The sequence below is a fragment of the Cavia porcellus genome, unplaced genomic scaffold (assembly GCF_034190915.1).
Source record: "Cavia porcellus strain 051 isolate PalLab524CR breed Dunkin Hartley unplaced genomic scaffold, mCavPor4.1 scaffold_6, whole genome shotgun sequence".
NCBI classification, from domain to species: Eukaryota; Metazoa; Chordata; class Mammalia; order Rodentia; family Caviidae; genus Cavia; species Cavia porcellus.
Window position 1 is genome coordinate 35,244,221 of NW_026947489.1, and position 18,007 is coordinate 35,262,227.

The 18,007-nt window shown below is 35.1% G+C and overlaps 1 protein-coding gene across 1 annotated transcript in view; it reads left to right on the top strand.

Moving 5' to 3' along the window:
* Aqr (aquarius intron-binding spliceosomal factor) overlaps positions 1 to 18,007 on the top strand; it is a 91,335-nt gene that overhangs the window by 13,624 nt on the left and 59,704 nt on the right. Inside the window, exons 5-11 of the mRNA XM_063250316.1 lie at positions 662 to 782; positions 4,761 to 4,901; positions 6,405 to 6,473; positions 7,964 to 8,064; positions 12,420 to 12,496; positions 15,746 to 15,810; positions 16,708 to 16,824. Of these exons, the coding sequence (XP_063106386.1) occupies positions 662 to 782; positions 4,761 to 4,901; positions 6,405 to 6,473; positions 7,964 to 8,064; positions 12,420 to 12,496; positions 15,746 to 15,810; positions 16,708 to 16,824 (691 nt within the window). The remainder of the gene's footprint in view (positions 1 to 661; positions 783 to 4,760; positions 4,902 to 6,404; positions 6,474 to 7,963; positions 8,065 to 12,419; positions 12,497 to 15,745; positions 15,811 to 16,707; positions 16,825 to 18,007) is intronic.

Consider the following 18,007-nt stretch of genomic DNA (forward strand, 5'->3'; position numbering starts at 1 on the left):
AACTCACTTTGTAGGCTGGTATTAAACTCGCAACAATCCTTCTGACTCAGCCTCCCAAGTGCTGTGATTACAGGCATACACCACCACACCTGGCCAGAGCCTCTTTTTGATTAAGTCTCTTTCTCAGTTCTAGAAGTAATTTTTTCCTAATAGGAGTTGGTGCTGTTGTCTAGACAGATCTATTTGTGAAAGTATCCTTTATATCATTTTGTTTGAATAGTATTTGTCAGATATTTTTGTATTTTACTTTATAAGATTCTTAGATTAAGGGACTATCCAGTGGTCTGATGTAACAATTACATATGTTGCTATGTACATATGTTGATAACCTTTGTTATCTTCTCACCTTGAAAGTGTAGGACTGTCATTTTTGTGTTTTGTTTTGTTTTGTTTTTATCGGTACCGAGGATCGAACTCACGACCGCAACGCTTCCAAGGCAGGCACTTATGCCACTGAGCTAAATCCCCAGGCCCAGGACTATCATTTTTGAAAGCCATGTTTTCTTAGTACAAATTCGAAGCAAGTAGCATTGACCTAGATTACAGGTGTATTTTTGTGAATATAAGTTTTCAAAATATTTTCAGCAGGTTACATTTTTCTAGGTGAGTGACACAGTGTTGGTAATTAATAAAATACTTTGTGCCTTTTTACTCTTTACAGCCAGTATCTTGAAAATTATCTCTGGATGAATTATTCTCCAGAGATGTCCAGCAAGGCTTATTTAATGTCCATCTGCTGCATGGTGAATGAGAAGTTCAGAGAAAATGTCCCTGCATGGGAGGTAACATTTCATTTACTTTTTAGCTCACATATTTAAGCTGTAATGAAGTAGCAGAACTTTTTATTCATAATAAATTAGAGGAGAGTATTACCCATGAATAAACTACTAAGAAAAATATGGATATTTGAAAGATAATTTTTTTTATTTTGACATTTTCTTCCAACTAATTTACTGTAAATTGAAAAGTGATGAGTCCGGAGTTACTTCCTTTGTGCTCAAAACAAATATGGCATGGATTATGAAGACATTAGGGACAGGCAGAATTAAAGTTATAGGTACATACAGGTAGCATTCAACAGTCGAAGCATGTGTCTGTTGTAATTTCAGTTTTCTTCTTCTCCCTAGCTTGAGCTCTGTTGTTGCTTTCTGAAATGTCTGATGAACTGACATTCTTCTGTGCTGATTCAACAGAGCATTGTTCAGTATGGGTCTAAAATGTGAGCTTTCTTTGGCCTCCATAAAATGTTCAGTCCCTTCCTTTCTAATTTTGAAGAAGTGATCTCTAAAGTGAGAAGGTATTTGACATGAAATTTAGAGTCTTTAAGATAAAATCACAGAAGTTCTCTCAAATATTCATCGAGTGACTAATCTTAAACTACATTAGCACTCAAAGTAAACTATGTATCTTGAGTCTTATGAGAGATCCTGTGGATTTTATGAACTTGCTTTAGCCTAGCATAGAAGAGGAAAGGGACATGTTTTGAACCAGGTAACTTGAGCAATTTGCATGTTATGAAGACCACGTTAATCATTAGGGTTTGAAGTAGAGAAATGACAATACAGAAGCTCCCCTTATCTCTGGCACCCCCAGTGGGTATCTGAAACCTAGGACAGTACTGAACCCTGTATATATTTTTTCTGCATGTATAATAAAGTTCGTTTTATAAACTAGATATGGTAGGAGATTAACAGCAGTCATTGTATTATAGAATTACACTGGTATACTAGACTAAAATTGCCAGCCTCACTGCTTTGATGTTTCAGAGCCATGATTAAGTTACATTAATGGTTACTTGAAAGTAGGCATTGTTTTTCCTCAGTAGTCATGCCACTAACTTAGGAGGCTATGTGATTTATGGACAGAGATTGTATAGAGTGGACACAGTAGACCAAGGGATGATTCACTTCCCAGGCAAGATGGAGTGAGACTTCATTACACTACTCAGAGCAGCGTATAATTTATAATTTAGGAATTGAGAGTCAAAAGAGCTACAACTTTTAGAAAATAGAAGTGATTAGGTTTGTTAGGAAGTTGAAGTCACGTTGAAGTTAGTTAATTGAAGAAAAGCGTGTTATTTCTCATTAATCAACCAAACCTGGGCAACTATATATAGTAAGGTTAGAGAGGATTGAGGAATAACTTGGAAGGTGCAGATCATCAAATGGAGTTTAGGGCATTGAGTGTAAGTTACTTTTGTAATACTTCATTGATCAGCTTTCCTGTTGCTAAGACAAAAGCCTGACATACATAGTTTGAAGGTGTATTTGGCTCATTGTTTCAGAGGTTTTGGTCCAAAATTTGTGTTATTTTTCTTTTATGATATTACTGTGTGAGTTATTTTTTCTAAAAAGCCTTAGTATTCAGATTTCATTGCAGTGATTGCATTTTGGAATAAATAAGTGGGGTTTGGTTTCCAGTTTTGACATTCATCTCTAAACGACTCACCATCACAAGTATATGGCAGACATGCCCATTCTGAAAGTGAAGAATGGAGGTAGAAAAGAATAAGACCAGAGCAGAACTAAAACTCAGCAGGGCAAACATTATGTACTGTAGGTCCATTTCTAGAATCTGTGACCTCACCTCTATGACCTTACTGGATGCAACCCATCAGCCTCTCTTGGGCTGACTTGGAGACTGTTTTTTTCCTTGGTGCACTGGCATTTCCAAGGAAATTGAGTCTCCATTGAATTCTTCATCTCCCTTAGTTTCTTCCTTTACCTTGTCAAGGGCTTCTGGCAGGGACTCTGCTCTGTCACACATTTTTGCCTAGCTTCTTAGGCCTTCCTGTGAAATTTGAGTGGAAGCCTCCATGTCTCTGTAACTTTTGCATTCCACATGACTATAAAGTAAGTGGCAGGTAGATAATGCCAGGATTTACTTCCATCATGAGCAGTGGCCAGATCTCCTTGGATCATTGTTGCAGCAGCCTTTGAGTGCTAGATCAAATGAATCCTGAGGAACCAATTCCCTAGGTGGCCCTTATCAGAGTCCAGAGCTCTTTTCTCAAATGAAAGGTTTACCATTTGTACCCTTGGGCTTACAGTGGATAGGGTCTTGCTGGTTCCTGAGATACCTTCAAGATATCTTCTTGTTTTCATCTAGTGTACTTGATTCTTTTGTAGTGACACTAGTCTCATCAGTAACCATATCTTTTTTGGTCTCAACTTTACCTGTGGTTTCTTTCAGACCAAGTTTTTTCAAAATTTTCTGATTTGCCTTTTGTTCCTGATTTTCAACTATTAATCTGGCTAATGGCAACCACTAGTACTCATGCCACGACTTGAACATTGGGCTGCCTTGAAATTTCCTCTGTCAGATCAATTAACCTATTGTCCATAAACTCAGCTTTACTCACAAATCTTAATATATAGCCAAAATGTAGACAAATTCTTTGCTAGAATGTAACACAAGTGGTTTTTAGTTCAATTTTCTATTGGGTCTTCATGCTCATGTATGAAACTTCATGAGCATGGCCTTTACAGTTTGTATTTCTGACAGTACTGATCTTCTGAGTTCTGACCAAAATCACTGATCAGTTTTTTCTTATGACTTTCTATGACTAATGTAGCTCACATCTGTAGTTGTTTTCAAATTCCTCCTGCACACCATTTCTGAATGCTTCAGAAACAGTGGTCTGATACGTTGTGGCAACTTTTCTAGTTATCAGTTTTCTATATTGGTCAGCTTTCCTTTGCTGAGACACACTGCATTACATCTACAATTTAAAGAAGTTTATTTTGCCTCTGAGTTTCAGAGGTTCATGATCAGTAGGTGGATGGGCAGTGGAGCCAGGCTGCACACATCCTGAATGCCAAGAAGCAGAGCACCAATGAAGAAGGGGCTAGGTAGCAGATATAGGTACAGTTTCTATCATTGTGGCCCCATGACTTTATACTTAGAGTGTGCATTACATGATGTCCTAGGCATCTCTCAAGCTAATCAAATTGAGTCAAGATTAACCATCACAAATATTTAGACAATATTGTGTAATAGAGAAATCAAGGGATCTAGAGCAAAGGGGAGAAATGTGTACTAAAGAAATACCTTTGAAATAATTGGAATATGATAATCAAAGTAATGCAGAATTGGAACAAGAATGAAGTAGAACTCTAAGAACAATGTCATGTAAGTAATAAAGTGGAACCGTCAGTACTGTGAAATGGACTTGAGGGCTGATAAGGATTATTTGAACTCCACAGCCGTTGCAAAGTGAGGGAAGTGATGTTGGTGGAGCCTTGGTTTAGAGAAGTGGATGGAAACAGTATAGACCATACATTTGGTATAACTCACATTTGGAGAAAATGAAAAAAATAGATCAAGGAGGCTTAGATGTATGTATTTCTGTTACTTACATGTCATAAGTAAAGAACTAATATAGCAGGAAAAGCTGTCCCTAAGATTAATTACGGTGTGAAAACTGAAATTTTTGCTAAACATACAACTTTGTCAGGAATTCAAATATTTCGGAAGAAAATACAGTTAAATGCAAGCATAATCTGCAGAAAGTAAAACTAATGGAATTAAAGCCATGATTTTATTGGCTAGCTAAAGATTTCTCCAAGTTTCTCACAGTCCTGTCAGAAACCTCTGCTTGACTTGCTATCTCAAAATATAAATAAGCATATGATAGTCCTTTTATATGTGTACAAGTATCTTTTTGTTGGCCAGTAGATTCCTAAAAATCTTACTGATTCTCTTTGAAGGAATGAAAGTAGGTGAGCAAACCAGTTCACAGTGAATTTTTCTGTTTTCAGACCTTTAAGAAGAAGCCAGACCACTTCCCGTTCTTTTTTAAGTGTATCCTGACTGCAGCATTAGCCGAAACTGATGGTGAATTTTCCCTCCATGAACAGACAGTCCTGCTGCTTTTCCTTGATCATTGTTTCAACAGTTTGGTAATTTTACTTTCTGTTTTGGGGAAATTTTCAAGTTCTTAAATTATTTTAATTGAGTTGAGGTGAGAGTACCTTGGTGACTGTCTCCTCTTGTGTGCTAGTGGGAAATAAGGATGGGCTAATACTACAAGTCTGACTTCAGCCACTCCTCGGTAAAGCCATTTTGTAAGATATGTTCACTATTTTGATAGTTTTGGACTTGATCCCTCTTTTTTCCTGTCCAGACTCTAAGAAAAATGATGAGAGTTGAAAGCACTAAAGGAAAGCACAAAAACAAGAAGCCTCAGAGTGTAGTGATTATGAACTTTAACTGATGAAATCTGTGCCATGGCCTGCACACGTCATAGTTTGATGGCTGCTTAGTCATGCCTCATGTCCTGGCTAGCAAGGCAGTAGGGGGGCTATGTTTTGAGTTGAATGACTAAGGCAGGTTGTGGACGATCTTTGACAAAGTCTTGTGTTGTGTGTGATATGCTTTCATGCTTTGTAGATTATCTTCCAAAAACGTGCAGTGTTTTCAGTAATCTTTCATTTGAGTTTCTCACCTGTGGTTATCTGAAGCCTCACATACTTACTTAAAGATTAAGTCCTTCTGAATTGATGGTACCCTCCTATGGAGTTCTCGCTTACATCTAAGATTGGATGTTGATTGAAGTTATTGCCTATTTCTATATACCACCTCACTTGGATCTTGTAAAGGCATAAAAATATTTACACTTCAATGTATGCTGCTGTTCCTTGTTTAACAATTTATTAAACTAAACAGAAAATGGAGATAGACATCTTTTTTTAGAATCAGAACTACAACAGAAATAAAGTTGAATTAGTAAATATTAGTTTGGTGGCAGCTTTAACCATCTGAAAACCTAGTTCATTATGGAAATACTCTATCTTTTCAATATGCTCCGAGTGTTCCGAGTGTTCTTTTTTTAAGGCGGTCATGTTTGTTTTATAAAGTACACTAAATAAACTGACACTGAGCCATGTCTGTAGGAGAAATAAAATATTAGGTTCCTACAGGCCTCTAGTTGTAGCATTTTTGTCCAACTTAATATAGCACTTTATTTTATGTGTATTTCTGTTTAAAGAAGGTTTATTTTTAATACAGATTTTTGATTCATTAACTTCGATCTCACTGCCACAGTTTTCCTGTTCCTGAATGTAAATTATCAAACAGTATTTTCTCAGGCACATCAGAATCTTAAGTCTTATGAACTTTAGATAGCAGTAATAGCACTTCAGTCTTTTCATGAGGTCCACTTTAAACAGTAAAATTACCGGCGAAAGGCACAAAGATGCATGCAGTGTATGAAACACATCACTTTGTTGTGTTACAATTGCTACAAGTGCAGTATAGTCAGCTCACCTTTAGGCGGTAACGTACAGAAGGCAACTCAAGCATTGGCCTCTCCCCAGACTTAAAAATGCAGTACATTACCTATGTAAAGACTTCGGTGGAAGTGCTAGAGTGTTTATAAACTTGTTTTCTTCATGCTTGAATAGGAAGTGGACTTGATACGAAGTCAAGTACAGCAGCTTATCTCCCTCCCAATGTGGATGGGCTTACAACCTGTAAGTATTTAATTTCAGAAATCTCATGTGTGTGTATAAGTAGAAGTTATGGTTTTTAGACTGTGTAGCTTTAACATGGATATAAAAATGTTAAGTAAAAATCTTTCCTGCATAGAAAAGTTACTTAACTGTAGTTTTTAAAGTTTTGATATTTTCATATGCATCCTAATGTGTTTTACCTAATTTCTGTATTTTAAGGTTAAAAAAAGGTAAGAGTCTGTTGCATTTGTACAGAAAGAGGAATAATTTAGCAATGTATAGTTGTTATCTTTATGTATGTCTTTGGATGTAAATGAAACTTGATCTTTTAAATTTCCTGTTACTAGAATGTATATGCAGTTGTAGGTCTGAATAATGTTCAATGTTAATGATTTTTGTTTTTTCATCAAGTCTTTATTGGATAATATGTATGCCTACCTAATTAGCATATTTTAGGAAGTAAAGTAAAGCTAGTTCCATCAGTCTGGGAAGCAGAGGCAGGAGAATTATAACTTTGGGTCCAGCCCAGTCAGTTCAGTGATTGACCAACTTCCTGCCTCAGAATAGAAAGTAAAAGTAGACTGGACAGCAACTCATTTGGAAGGCACTGGCTTCAATCTCCAGTGTCAGTGAAGTGCTACTACTGCTACTACTGATAATGTTAAAATGATCAAATTTCAATGTAACAGTTCTTTCAGAATTCTGTTTCCTACACACATGAGTGTTGACACATCCAAATATGTAGATTCACTTAGTATTTTGGTGGGAGAAAATATGACACATATAAATAATTAATACTGGTAAAAACTAATAGGTTCCTAAGAGGATATACCACTGGTAGGGTAGCATTTCCTTCCTTACTTCTTTTTTGGTCCTGGGGATTGAACTTACGACCTCATGCTTGCCAGGCAGGCACTGTACCTCCTCAGCCCCTCCTGATTTACTTTTGATAGCTTTTTCATATTTATTGACACATTTTGCAAACTTCAGTGATTATGCTTATATTTTTATATTTTGCAGACTTAACTCCTTAGTTTTACAAATAAAAATTAATTTGATTATCGAACTCAAGATCTTGATTATAAAAGACTGTTTCTTCTGACTTACTTTTCGTTAACCACTTGATGATAGTTTACCTCGAGCGTCACTCAGGCAGTTTGTTTGTTTTTGTACATACTATTCTGTGTGTGTGTCACTTAGGCAGGTGTCATTTTAATGAGTCAGTTCTTGTTTTGAATAAATATGATTAAATTGTCATTATTATGCTTATTGTTGTTTTCTAAAAATAAGAAATATGCTAGTTTTGGTCAATCTGTATTTAAATTATGGGACTATGAAATCTAATATTAGAAATTTTCAAAAAAATAATTGTTAATATTTTACTTTTCAGTATTTATCCTGTCGCTTATATTATGTTTATATATTAGGAAGCCTTCTACTAGTCAATCTAATCTTTATCCCTGTAAACGTTGATGTTGTTGGTAATTTAATATTACATCTCTGTTGTTCAGGCACGATTGGAATTAGAATTAAAAAAGACTCCCAAGCTAAGGAAATGTTGGAACTTGATTAAAAAGAATGATGAAAAGATGAATCCAGAAGCAAGAGAACAGTATGTTGGCAGTATTATCCCTCTTCAGCTGTTGTACTGGATTATATGTCTTGGACAGCTCTGTGCTTTGTTGCTTATGTAGTGCTTAGCCCAAATGAATTATGGATGTGCTTTTACTTAGACCATGTAGGAATATTTTCTTTTTCTTTTTTTTTTTTTTTTTTTTTTTTGTCTTTTTCGTTTTTATTGGTACCAGGGCTCGAACTCACGACTGCCTGCTTGCAAGGCAGGCACTTATGCCGCTGAGCTCAATCCCCAGCCTAGGAATATTTTCATAGAGGTCTACAGGAGAAGCCACAACATCACCAGGCTTTGCCTTTCCTTTTCTGTGCACCAGTGATAAATGCCACTGTGTTTTCTTCCTGTTGTCTGCAGTCTGTCTCTTGGGGTGGTTTGTTTTTTCCAAGTCATGAAACTCAGTTCAGCACTTTTTTTTCTGACTCCTTCATTTTTAACAGTAACTTTCATACCACCAACCATCACTCGTTCATTCAAAAACCACTGTTTATTTTGCCAGATACTGCTATTGGCACTGGGATACAGCAGAAAACAAAAGTAATTCTTGCTTTTTTGGATCATATTCTAGTTGGGAAAGATAGCAGTGAACAGGTGAATTATAAACTATGTTAGGTGCTGAACTATGCAAAACATAAAATCATAAAACAATAAATCAAAACAGAAAAATAAGTCAAATATAGGGATTAAAGAAGCAGATCAGTGTGACTCTTAAAGCTATCAAATCCATGTCCAGAGTTTTCAGACCTAAATTTTATACAAAAATAGTTTCATTCTTTTTTTCATCATGGATTCTGTTATGCGTTTTATCAGTACATCTTATTATGTGCTTTATAAATGCTACCAGGGTATTTTAAAAAACTGTTCAGTTGTTTTGACCATGTTAAATATTTTTATCAACATAAAGTTTTGCTATGTACACTTTGAGGCATCAGCTTTATTTTATGGTTATTTCTAGTAGTCATATTTACTTTGGCTTGGATCAAAGTCTGTAGCAACATTTATTTTGGGGAACACAGAGCTGTGTTTGGACACAGAGTTATGATTTTCCTACTTTTAGATGTTTGTTTCCTTATATCTTTTTGAAACTGAGCTGTACTATTTACTCCAAAACAGTAGTTCTTTTTCTCCGTTTTCACTCAGCCTTTTAGATTAACTCCTGTTTTTCTTCTCTTGTGCATGCACATGCACACAGACACAGTATATACGTGCTCAGGGCTTACTGTGGGTCTGGGATAACTTCTTTTGGCTGTGTTCTGTTTTTCTTTAAGAAAATACCTTATAATTCTCTTTCCTGTAGTTATTTATTTATTTATTTATCTATGTTTTGTCTTTTTGAGACAGGGTTTCACTGTGCTATTCAGATTGGCTTTGAATTCCCAGTGATCCTCCTGCCTCAGCCTCCTGAATGCTGGAATTACAGGCATGTGCCTCCAACCCGGCTCTCTTTCCTTTAAATCTTGTAACTTCCACTTGAATTGTCCACATCTACCTGAAATTGTTCTTTTTGACCTTACCAATCACCTCATTTAATGCTTTGGGAGTTTTGTGTTTGTTTTATGTCGTTTTGTTTGAGTTTCACTTGATCCTGTTGATTATGCTCTAGTTCTTGTATATTGTTCCTCCTTTAACAACTTTAGCTTTTTTCCTTTTGAATTTTGTTCTGTCTTCCCTAGTTCCTAAGTTTAGGGTATTAGTGTATCACAAGGATTTATCTTGTATAGTCTTCTAGTTCTCCTCCGCTAGTCCCCAGGAGTTTTTGAGAGAGCTGAGGTTGATAAAATAAGTAACTTGCGTCAAAAGATACAGATCTATACATGTGGCAGAGTTCTAATTTGGACCTAGTTTCTTTGTGTATAATATTTTTCTTTGACAACTTTCTAAGTAAGAAATTTGTAATAATTTATGATTTTAGAATTTTGTGATAAAGTACGATTTTTAATTCTTCATTCCTATGTTATGGAGAGTCCTCAAAGGAGTTTGAAGATAGAGTGATATATGCAGGTTTAAATTCTGGAACAGTGTTTCTGGAAGTTGTAGGTTTTCAATAGGCAAGAGTTAAGGCAAGGACAGAAGGTAGTTATAATACTTGGGCAAGAGATCATGAGAATTTGAACACAGTGGCATTGGAAACAAATGGATGGCGATGGAGAATAGAGAACTGTTCAGTGGGTGGTGGTAAATTGTTGAATTTGAGACTGATACTGAGTAGTTTTCAGACTGGATAATGAGGGGACAGTGAGATATTCACCAAGGTGGGCCTGGCAGTAAAGAGGGTGGCTTCAGTTTTATCGTGTCAGATATTTTTGACATGAAGATTGAGGCTGTAAGAAATGTGAATGATGCATTTGTAGGCACATTAATTGAAACCAGGAGCCTGGGTGAGATTTCTTTAATGAGGTATATAAACCACATGCAGAGGACCCCGAACATAAGGATGTGCCACCAGGTGTTTGGCTGGTGGTCCCGAGGAAGAACTGGAAGGCTGCGTGTCAGGGAGGTGCGTGTGCATGGGAGAGAGTAAGTGCCGCGGTGCCGGGGTCAGTTAGGACCAGCCCTGTCTCAATTTCCAGTTCCATGTCCTCTCTCCATAGCTTTCCAGCTAACACCTTTTCACCTTGATTGCCCTGAAAATACTATCTTTGCAGAATTTAATTTTTCTAAAGAAATTTTACTATTATCTAACTATAATTTAGTCCTAAATCTTTCTGTTCCTGATTTTGTTTTCTGTCCTATGATTATACATCTCCTTACTTGGTACTTCTGCTTGGATGAGTGCCATAAAATCAGATTTAGTTTAACTAAATATTTCTCATTGTTTTTTGTTCCTAAACTTACCTTTATGTCTGATTTCTCTTAATTCTTCCTGCCACTTGGGCTTGAAAAATCCCCAGATCTCTGATTAGCTGCTTATAGCTAGCCAAGCAATCGTATAGAAGCCATCCTTTGTCCTTCCTCTGTTGTCCTGTTCACACTATTGTCATAATTTAGGCCCTTCTAGCCTCCTGACTAAACAGCTACAATAATTCCTGTTTGGTCTTTCTACAGCACTGCAGTTTAAGTAGTCATTGTCATAGAACACTATGTATTTTGCCATATTCCTATTCAGAAGCTTTTGGTGGTTTCTTTGTTCCCATAGGGAACCTTCTAAATACTTTACAGTGACTTAAAAATCTCCAGCTAAGCCGGGCATTGTGGTGCACACAGGTAATACCAGCATTAGGGTTCATGAGGCAGGACGATTGCCGCAAGTTCAAGGGCTACTTGGTGAGTTTAGGACCAGCCTGAAATAGGTAGTAAAACCCTCCTCAAAAAGTAAAAAACAGACAAACAAAAACCAACCAACAACCTCTCACTATTTCTTGTGACCCTCAAATTGCTGGATTAGGTTAGTCATTCTTTCTCTAAGATTTCTCCCCTAAATCCTGTTTACCTTGCTTCCACTTAATTGACAAATATTTTCTTATGAACTGCTAGAACACAACACCTATTTCTGTGACCACAATTTGTACCATTGTTTAAGAGAGTAGATTCTACTATTAGACTGATGCTTGCCAAGTATAAGGTTGAGTTCAATTCATAATACCAAAAAAAAAAATAATAATAAAATCATACTGAACTAGATTCTACGCTCTCTTTTCTATGTGACTTTGGGCAAGTTTACATCTCCTCTTCTTAGGTAACTATAGAGTGAAATCTGAGTGATAGGGCTGTTTTATAATACTGTAGTTAGTATTAAATGAAATAACTTCTATGAAATGCTTGCACATCATAGGTCATGGCAAAGTAATGTGAAGCAGTTTTATTAATTACTAACCTGTGTTACTCATTATCTTTATGTGATAGGACTTAACACTTCTAGTAGACTTTAACCATTCCTCTGTGTATCTAGCAGGTCTGGCATAATCACTTGGATAATATGTGATAAATGTCTGTTGATTAGTTGGTACATCTTAAATTAGGAATGAGTACAAAATTGATTTCTAAACTATCCTTTACTCTTTACCCATTGTAGTCCGTTGTATTTAGTACTTTAATATGTAAAAGTATACAGTTATTTATCTCAGCTTAAATACATAAACATGCATTATAGGACTGAGCCAGATAGTAAAAACTGCAATAAGAAAGGACACATTTGTTAGCTTACTTTGTTCAGTAATCAAAGTGTTCATTTCTTCATGTAGCACTGTGTTTACACAGCAGAAGCTGGTGTTCAAATTATGTTCCCAATGACAGAGAAATGGAACATTTGAAGAGTGTAAGAAAGGCTTATTCAGCATGTAAGATTTATTTTTAAAGTAACAGTTTCTCAAAATACTTTGATCCATGTTTGATTTTAGAGCCTATCAAGAGAGAAGATTTCTTTCACAACTCATCCAGAAGTTTATCTCTGTGCTGAAATCAGTTCCACTTTCTGGTAACTGTCTTCTTTTACTCAATTTGTTTGTGAATAAATATATGTATTCACATACACATGTATGTTCCTTATATGTATGTACATATACATTCAGATATACTATGTATGGATATATGTAGGATTTCACATATATATGGAATTTATTCATCTCTAAAAATATTTGAAAAGAGAATTTGAATTTGGAGAGGGCATGATGCAGGAAATTGGGTATCATAGGTCAGATCAATATAATGATGGCTCAAAATTGTAGATTAGGAAGGAGAGGACTTGCCAATTCATGAAAGATTGAAATGAAAACATTTGATGGTAGGCTGTGGTAAGGGGAGAAATGCAAGAATCAAGACTGACTCCCAAAAGTTTTACTGAAGTTGCTGAATGATTAGAATGATTTTAAATTATATCAACAAAGTGAGCACCCTTTTCTTTTCTAGTTTTTCCAATCAAAACATTAGGATCTCCCTTAAACACTATTTAAAAAACATCAGCATGATTGTTGAAATGTTCATTTAGATACCTAATTTTTTTTGTATTTGCTTCGTAGGCCCAATTTTGTATAGGGACTGATAAACAGTGAACAGGTTTTCAGATGATAGCCAAGTATCATATAGAGACAACAAGAAAAATTATTTTTGAAACAATAAGCTACAAAATAAAATGGGTCAAAGAGAACTAAAGCAGATCAAGTCCATTTATTGATGAAAGCAGTACATAGTGTATAGAGTATATAATATATTGGAATATATTCTTGGTAGTATTAAATACACATGATCCACACACAAAATGTGTATGTGTGTGTGTTATATACATATATACCAAGAGAAGTTAACTATGTTGAATTGTGTAGATCTTTGTAAGCATTTAATGAATGTAGGTAGAATGCAGTCTACTTAGGTATATATGCTACATAAGATATTATTTAATATTTCTTAAGTGGAATATAATAGTGTTTAATAGTTAAGTAGAATATAATAGTGCTTAACGTCTTTTAAGTAAAGCAGCTCCACTCTTAAATCATTTTTATGATTTTTTTATCAGAACATAGCTTTGTTTAACAGCATTACCTACTAATGCTAAGCTTCCAAAGTGAACGTTATAGCTGAAATTCAGTGAGGAATAGATAGCAGTGCTATAAATCAGCTGTACCTAATTTGTAGTGTAATGCACATTTTAAATCTTTTTAAGTGCTTTAAATCTGACGACAAGACAGAACTTGGAGTTCTTGTCACAAATAGTAATAATAATACTTTGAACTACTAATATCTCTCTAATAATCAAGGCCATACAAATTGATACTTCCAATTACAGAATACTTGTGTAGGCTCATCTAGGTTTAAAAAATAAATGGCGGTGAACATAAGGACTACAGTAATTTTAACCTGTGAACAACAACTATCTCTTGCTACTGTTGTTTACATAAGAATGCAACGTTTCTTAATCTTGAGCTTTAATCAAAATTTGTTATGTGGCTGGCAGAGAAGCCAAAAAGATGGTGGAAATAATGTATCAATTCAAAAAGGATGTGAAGGTAGATGGGATAGTTGATAGGCAGAAGGCTAATTTTTAAAAGGAAGATTATTGTTTGACTTTTATAGGCTCATAAAACCAGCATAGCCTTGTCAACTGTTACAAAAGAGATCTGTGTGGGATGGCATCAGATGTTAGGACTACCATCAGAAGGAAAAGTCCCCAGAGTGTACTTAAGAGCCAGGTGATAAGGATATGGTGTTTGTGTTTAAAGTTAGGACAGGGTTTCTGTACTGAATGCACCTGTGACCACCAGAGCAGCCTACACCATATTTTGTTTTCTAATTTTAACTAAGCCATTGACAGTGTTTTGTTTTAAACTGTAAATAATGATGCAGAATAGAATTGGCTTGTTTTGTTTTATTTTGGATAGAAATGTCTTTTTTTTTTTTTTTTTTGGCAGTTATAAACAAAGTAGCAACATAGGACTAGCTTGAATAGTTATAAGTTAAAAATTACTCCTTTAAGTTCTTTAGTTCAGTGATGTGACCTACACTAGGCCAGAAACCCTGGCTTCCAGGTCTGATCTTTGTTAGATTAAGACCTTAATCAGACCTGTTAGGTCATTTTCTTTGGTGTTCAGTTTTTCCTTGGAAAATGTTTATTTAGAGGAATAGTTAAACGTCCTTTTTAGCTATTACATCTTGCTCTTATTTCAAGGTCTGGCTTAATGGGTAAAGCTGCAGGAAAAATTCCAGATAACATTTCCGTATGTTGATGACAAAAATATTTACATTTGTCTCTCCATATAAAGCCTTCCATTTTCCTGCAGACTATAAATAAATAATTATTAGGAGACATTTGTAGGCTGCCTTTTACAAGTCTGGTCCTGGGTTAGTCACTGCTGGAAATCTGACTAAGCAGCTAAAGGGACCTGGAAATTATCTTTTAATTATAACAGTCTTGGCAAGATGGTTTTATCTGGTAAATGCAAGACCATTTCCTGGCATTAGGGGAAGAAAAAAATAAAAACTTGTACTCTGAATGTATTTCATGTCACAGGGTTGTAATTATTTAAAAATAAAAATGAATGTTTTTAAAAATAGTATATTATACTCATGAATAGTTGAAAGTAAGTTCAGGATTTAAAAAGTATTTTATTGCTCTATGTTTCATTGGCATTTCAGTATAAAATAATACATATACCATGGAAAAAATATAGATTAACTTCTAATTAGTTGGTGTACATTTTTGCTACCCATTTCCTATGTACTTTAGTGATAGAGTTGATAGATATGAGGCTTTAGAGTTGTATACAGTAACAGCTAGCTGGCTGTGGCACATGTGCCGCAGGCCTCGTATCTGGTATCTGTAGCTGTGCTTATGCACGTGAAGGAACTTTCAGAAGGCAGTGTTACAGTACCGAGGAAAGTGGAGAAAGTCTGATATAAAACTACCTTCAGATTTTTCAAGTCATTTTTCTAAATCTACTCATTGTACAGGTTTTTTAAAGTTAACACCCCCCAAAATATCTTTGCACACCTGAATTTTGAAATCTACCTCTGACACAGGCTAGATTTTTTATTTTGTCTTATTTATAGAGCTAAATATTAAGGTATAGCCTGCTTCTTAAAAAATACATGTCAAGTTTATACTTTGGATTGTACTCCAATTTTGATTGATAAGAAACAAATGATTTTTGTTTAAATTGTTAAATAACTACCAGTTTTAAGAAATGGTAAACAAAATGACCAAAAAATTCTAACGTTTTTCTCTGGTGTCTAGAACCTGTCACTATGGACAAAGTTCATTACTGTGAAAGATTCATTGAACTTGCGATTGATCTAGAGGTAAGACATTTATAGTGACTTGTTATATCATCGTTAAGAGTACGATTAAGCATTGAAATATCACTTCAAACTGTCATTAGTTTATACCTATCTGAAGGTGACTTAAAGTCACAAGTTTATTGTTTGTTGAGATTTTGAGATGACTGCTCTACTGGGGCTTCTGTTTATTGTCAGTTTTTTTAAATTAAGATTTTCAAAGAAGACTTCATAGTATTAAGGTGTAGGATTTAGTAAAAAGTCTAGATAGAATTGATGTAGTTCAGGTTTAATCCATTTCCTTTTCTTTCCCGCTTTATGAAAAATTGAAAGGAAATCTAATCTTTATTTTGAAATGAATAGTCCCCATATTGAACTAGAAGTCATTTATGATATTGTCATGTGTAGTCTAGCTCTCAAATTGATTTGTGTCCTTTCAATATATAGAATTTTAATAACTTCATCTATTAAATGAAGATAAAATGATGATTTTATTAGTGGTTTTCAAACTGATACAGTATTTATAGTTTCTTATTATCTTCTGAGTGTCAAAGGGATGTGAGGAGAGATAATGTAGATAGAACCTTATAGGGCTTTCTGCCTTTTCTTTCAGAGAGCTCCACTTTTGGGTTTGTATACAGTAAATGCTGGGACTTTTCATAAAGTTTTATTGGAAAACTACTAATTGAGGTGATCTGTGAGATTCCTTCTTGTGCTAAATGTTTTTTAAATTTATTTTTAACATTGTCTTATCATAACTTTTTAAGTTTATTCGTGACATGGACAAGACTCCTTACTTTTACAGAGTGGGTGTTTGAGGAGGCCAGAGGGTGCTTCGCGATGTTCACTTCTAAGTAGACGTCTCCTCTACCTGGAGAGAATGCATGCAGAATTACTGCTCTGGTGTTTGTTTTTCTCTAGGCTTTGCTCCCCACAAGACGTTGGTTTAATACCATCCTGGATGACTCCCACCTTTTGGTTCACTGTTACCTTTCCAATCTTGTTCGTAGAGAAGAAGATGGCCATCTTTTTTCCCAGGTGAGCACTGATAGATTTAAAAACTATGACTGATACAATTTTTAAGTTGATCTTTTCTCTGCTGTGTAACTGTGAATACCAGGGTGTGACACAAAGTAAATTGTTCTAAATATCAAGCTGAATGTAAATTCCTAATTAGTCATCTTAAAATAATCAAGTTTTATTATATAAAATGAGTGCATTTTTGTACAGGTGCTCTCTACCCATAAATTACAACCTTTGCTGTCTATATGAGGTTTTATTATTGAACTAAATTTATGATTTTTATAATGTCCTATGTGTTCACATATTTTGATATTTTAAAAATATGAGTATAATTGCCAGAATCATGTAAGGTGTGCAGTGCATGTTTTGGGATGCAAACACATTGTGAAACTATTGCTGTAATCAAACTAACATATCTATCACCTCGTGTGCTTACAGCCCTTCTTAATTTCTTCTACTTAGAAACAATAGCACAAGTTGAGACATACTCCTAAAAAGAAATGTGCATCACATCTAACTTCTGGAGAAACTAAAATCCTTAAGTGATCACCATTTGAGATAATTTTCTGATTTCTGTATACATAATTCATTTTAGAAAATAAAAATTTGGCAATGTCAAATATGCTGGTTTGTAGTTACTGGCTCACTTAGTGAAGTGTAGTAATGGACATGTACCTCAAGTTTGTGCCAGCATCGTCTCTGGTTATATAATTGACTCTTTTCCCCTGTTCTGTGACCTTTACATGTGCTCCCCTCCTCATTTTCTGCCTCTTGTCTGATAATATTTTCCTTCTACCTTCGTGTCATCCTTTTGAGATTCCACCTAGTAGGGAAAGTTGGTGCTATATTGGCAGGATGGTTTTGTCAGGTAAATTGTGGATTATTTCCTGGCATTAAGAAAATTGAATAGGGTACAATAAGATCCAAATGTAGAAAGCAATTTATTGAGTCTAGTACTTAACGTTTTTGAGTCTGGCTTATTTCATATAAGGCATCGATTTTCCTGGCAGACTGAATAATCTCTCTTGGATTATGAGCAGTAATTTCAAATGAAGTGTGGTCTGTCTTGCCATAGCGTGGTGTTGCCTTAGGTAGGAAAGCAAACGCACTTAATAAGTACATTGCTGTGGATAGGACGGCAAGTATTATTTCACATTTCTTCTAATGTCATGCAAAACAAAAATCTGATAAATTTTAA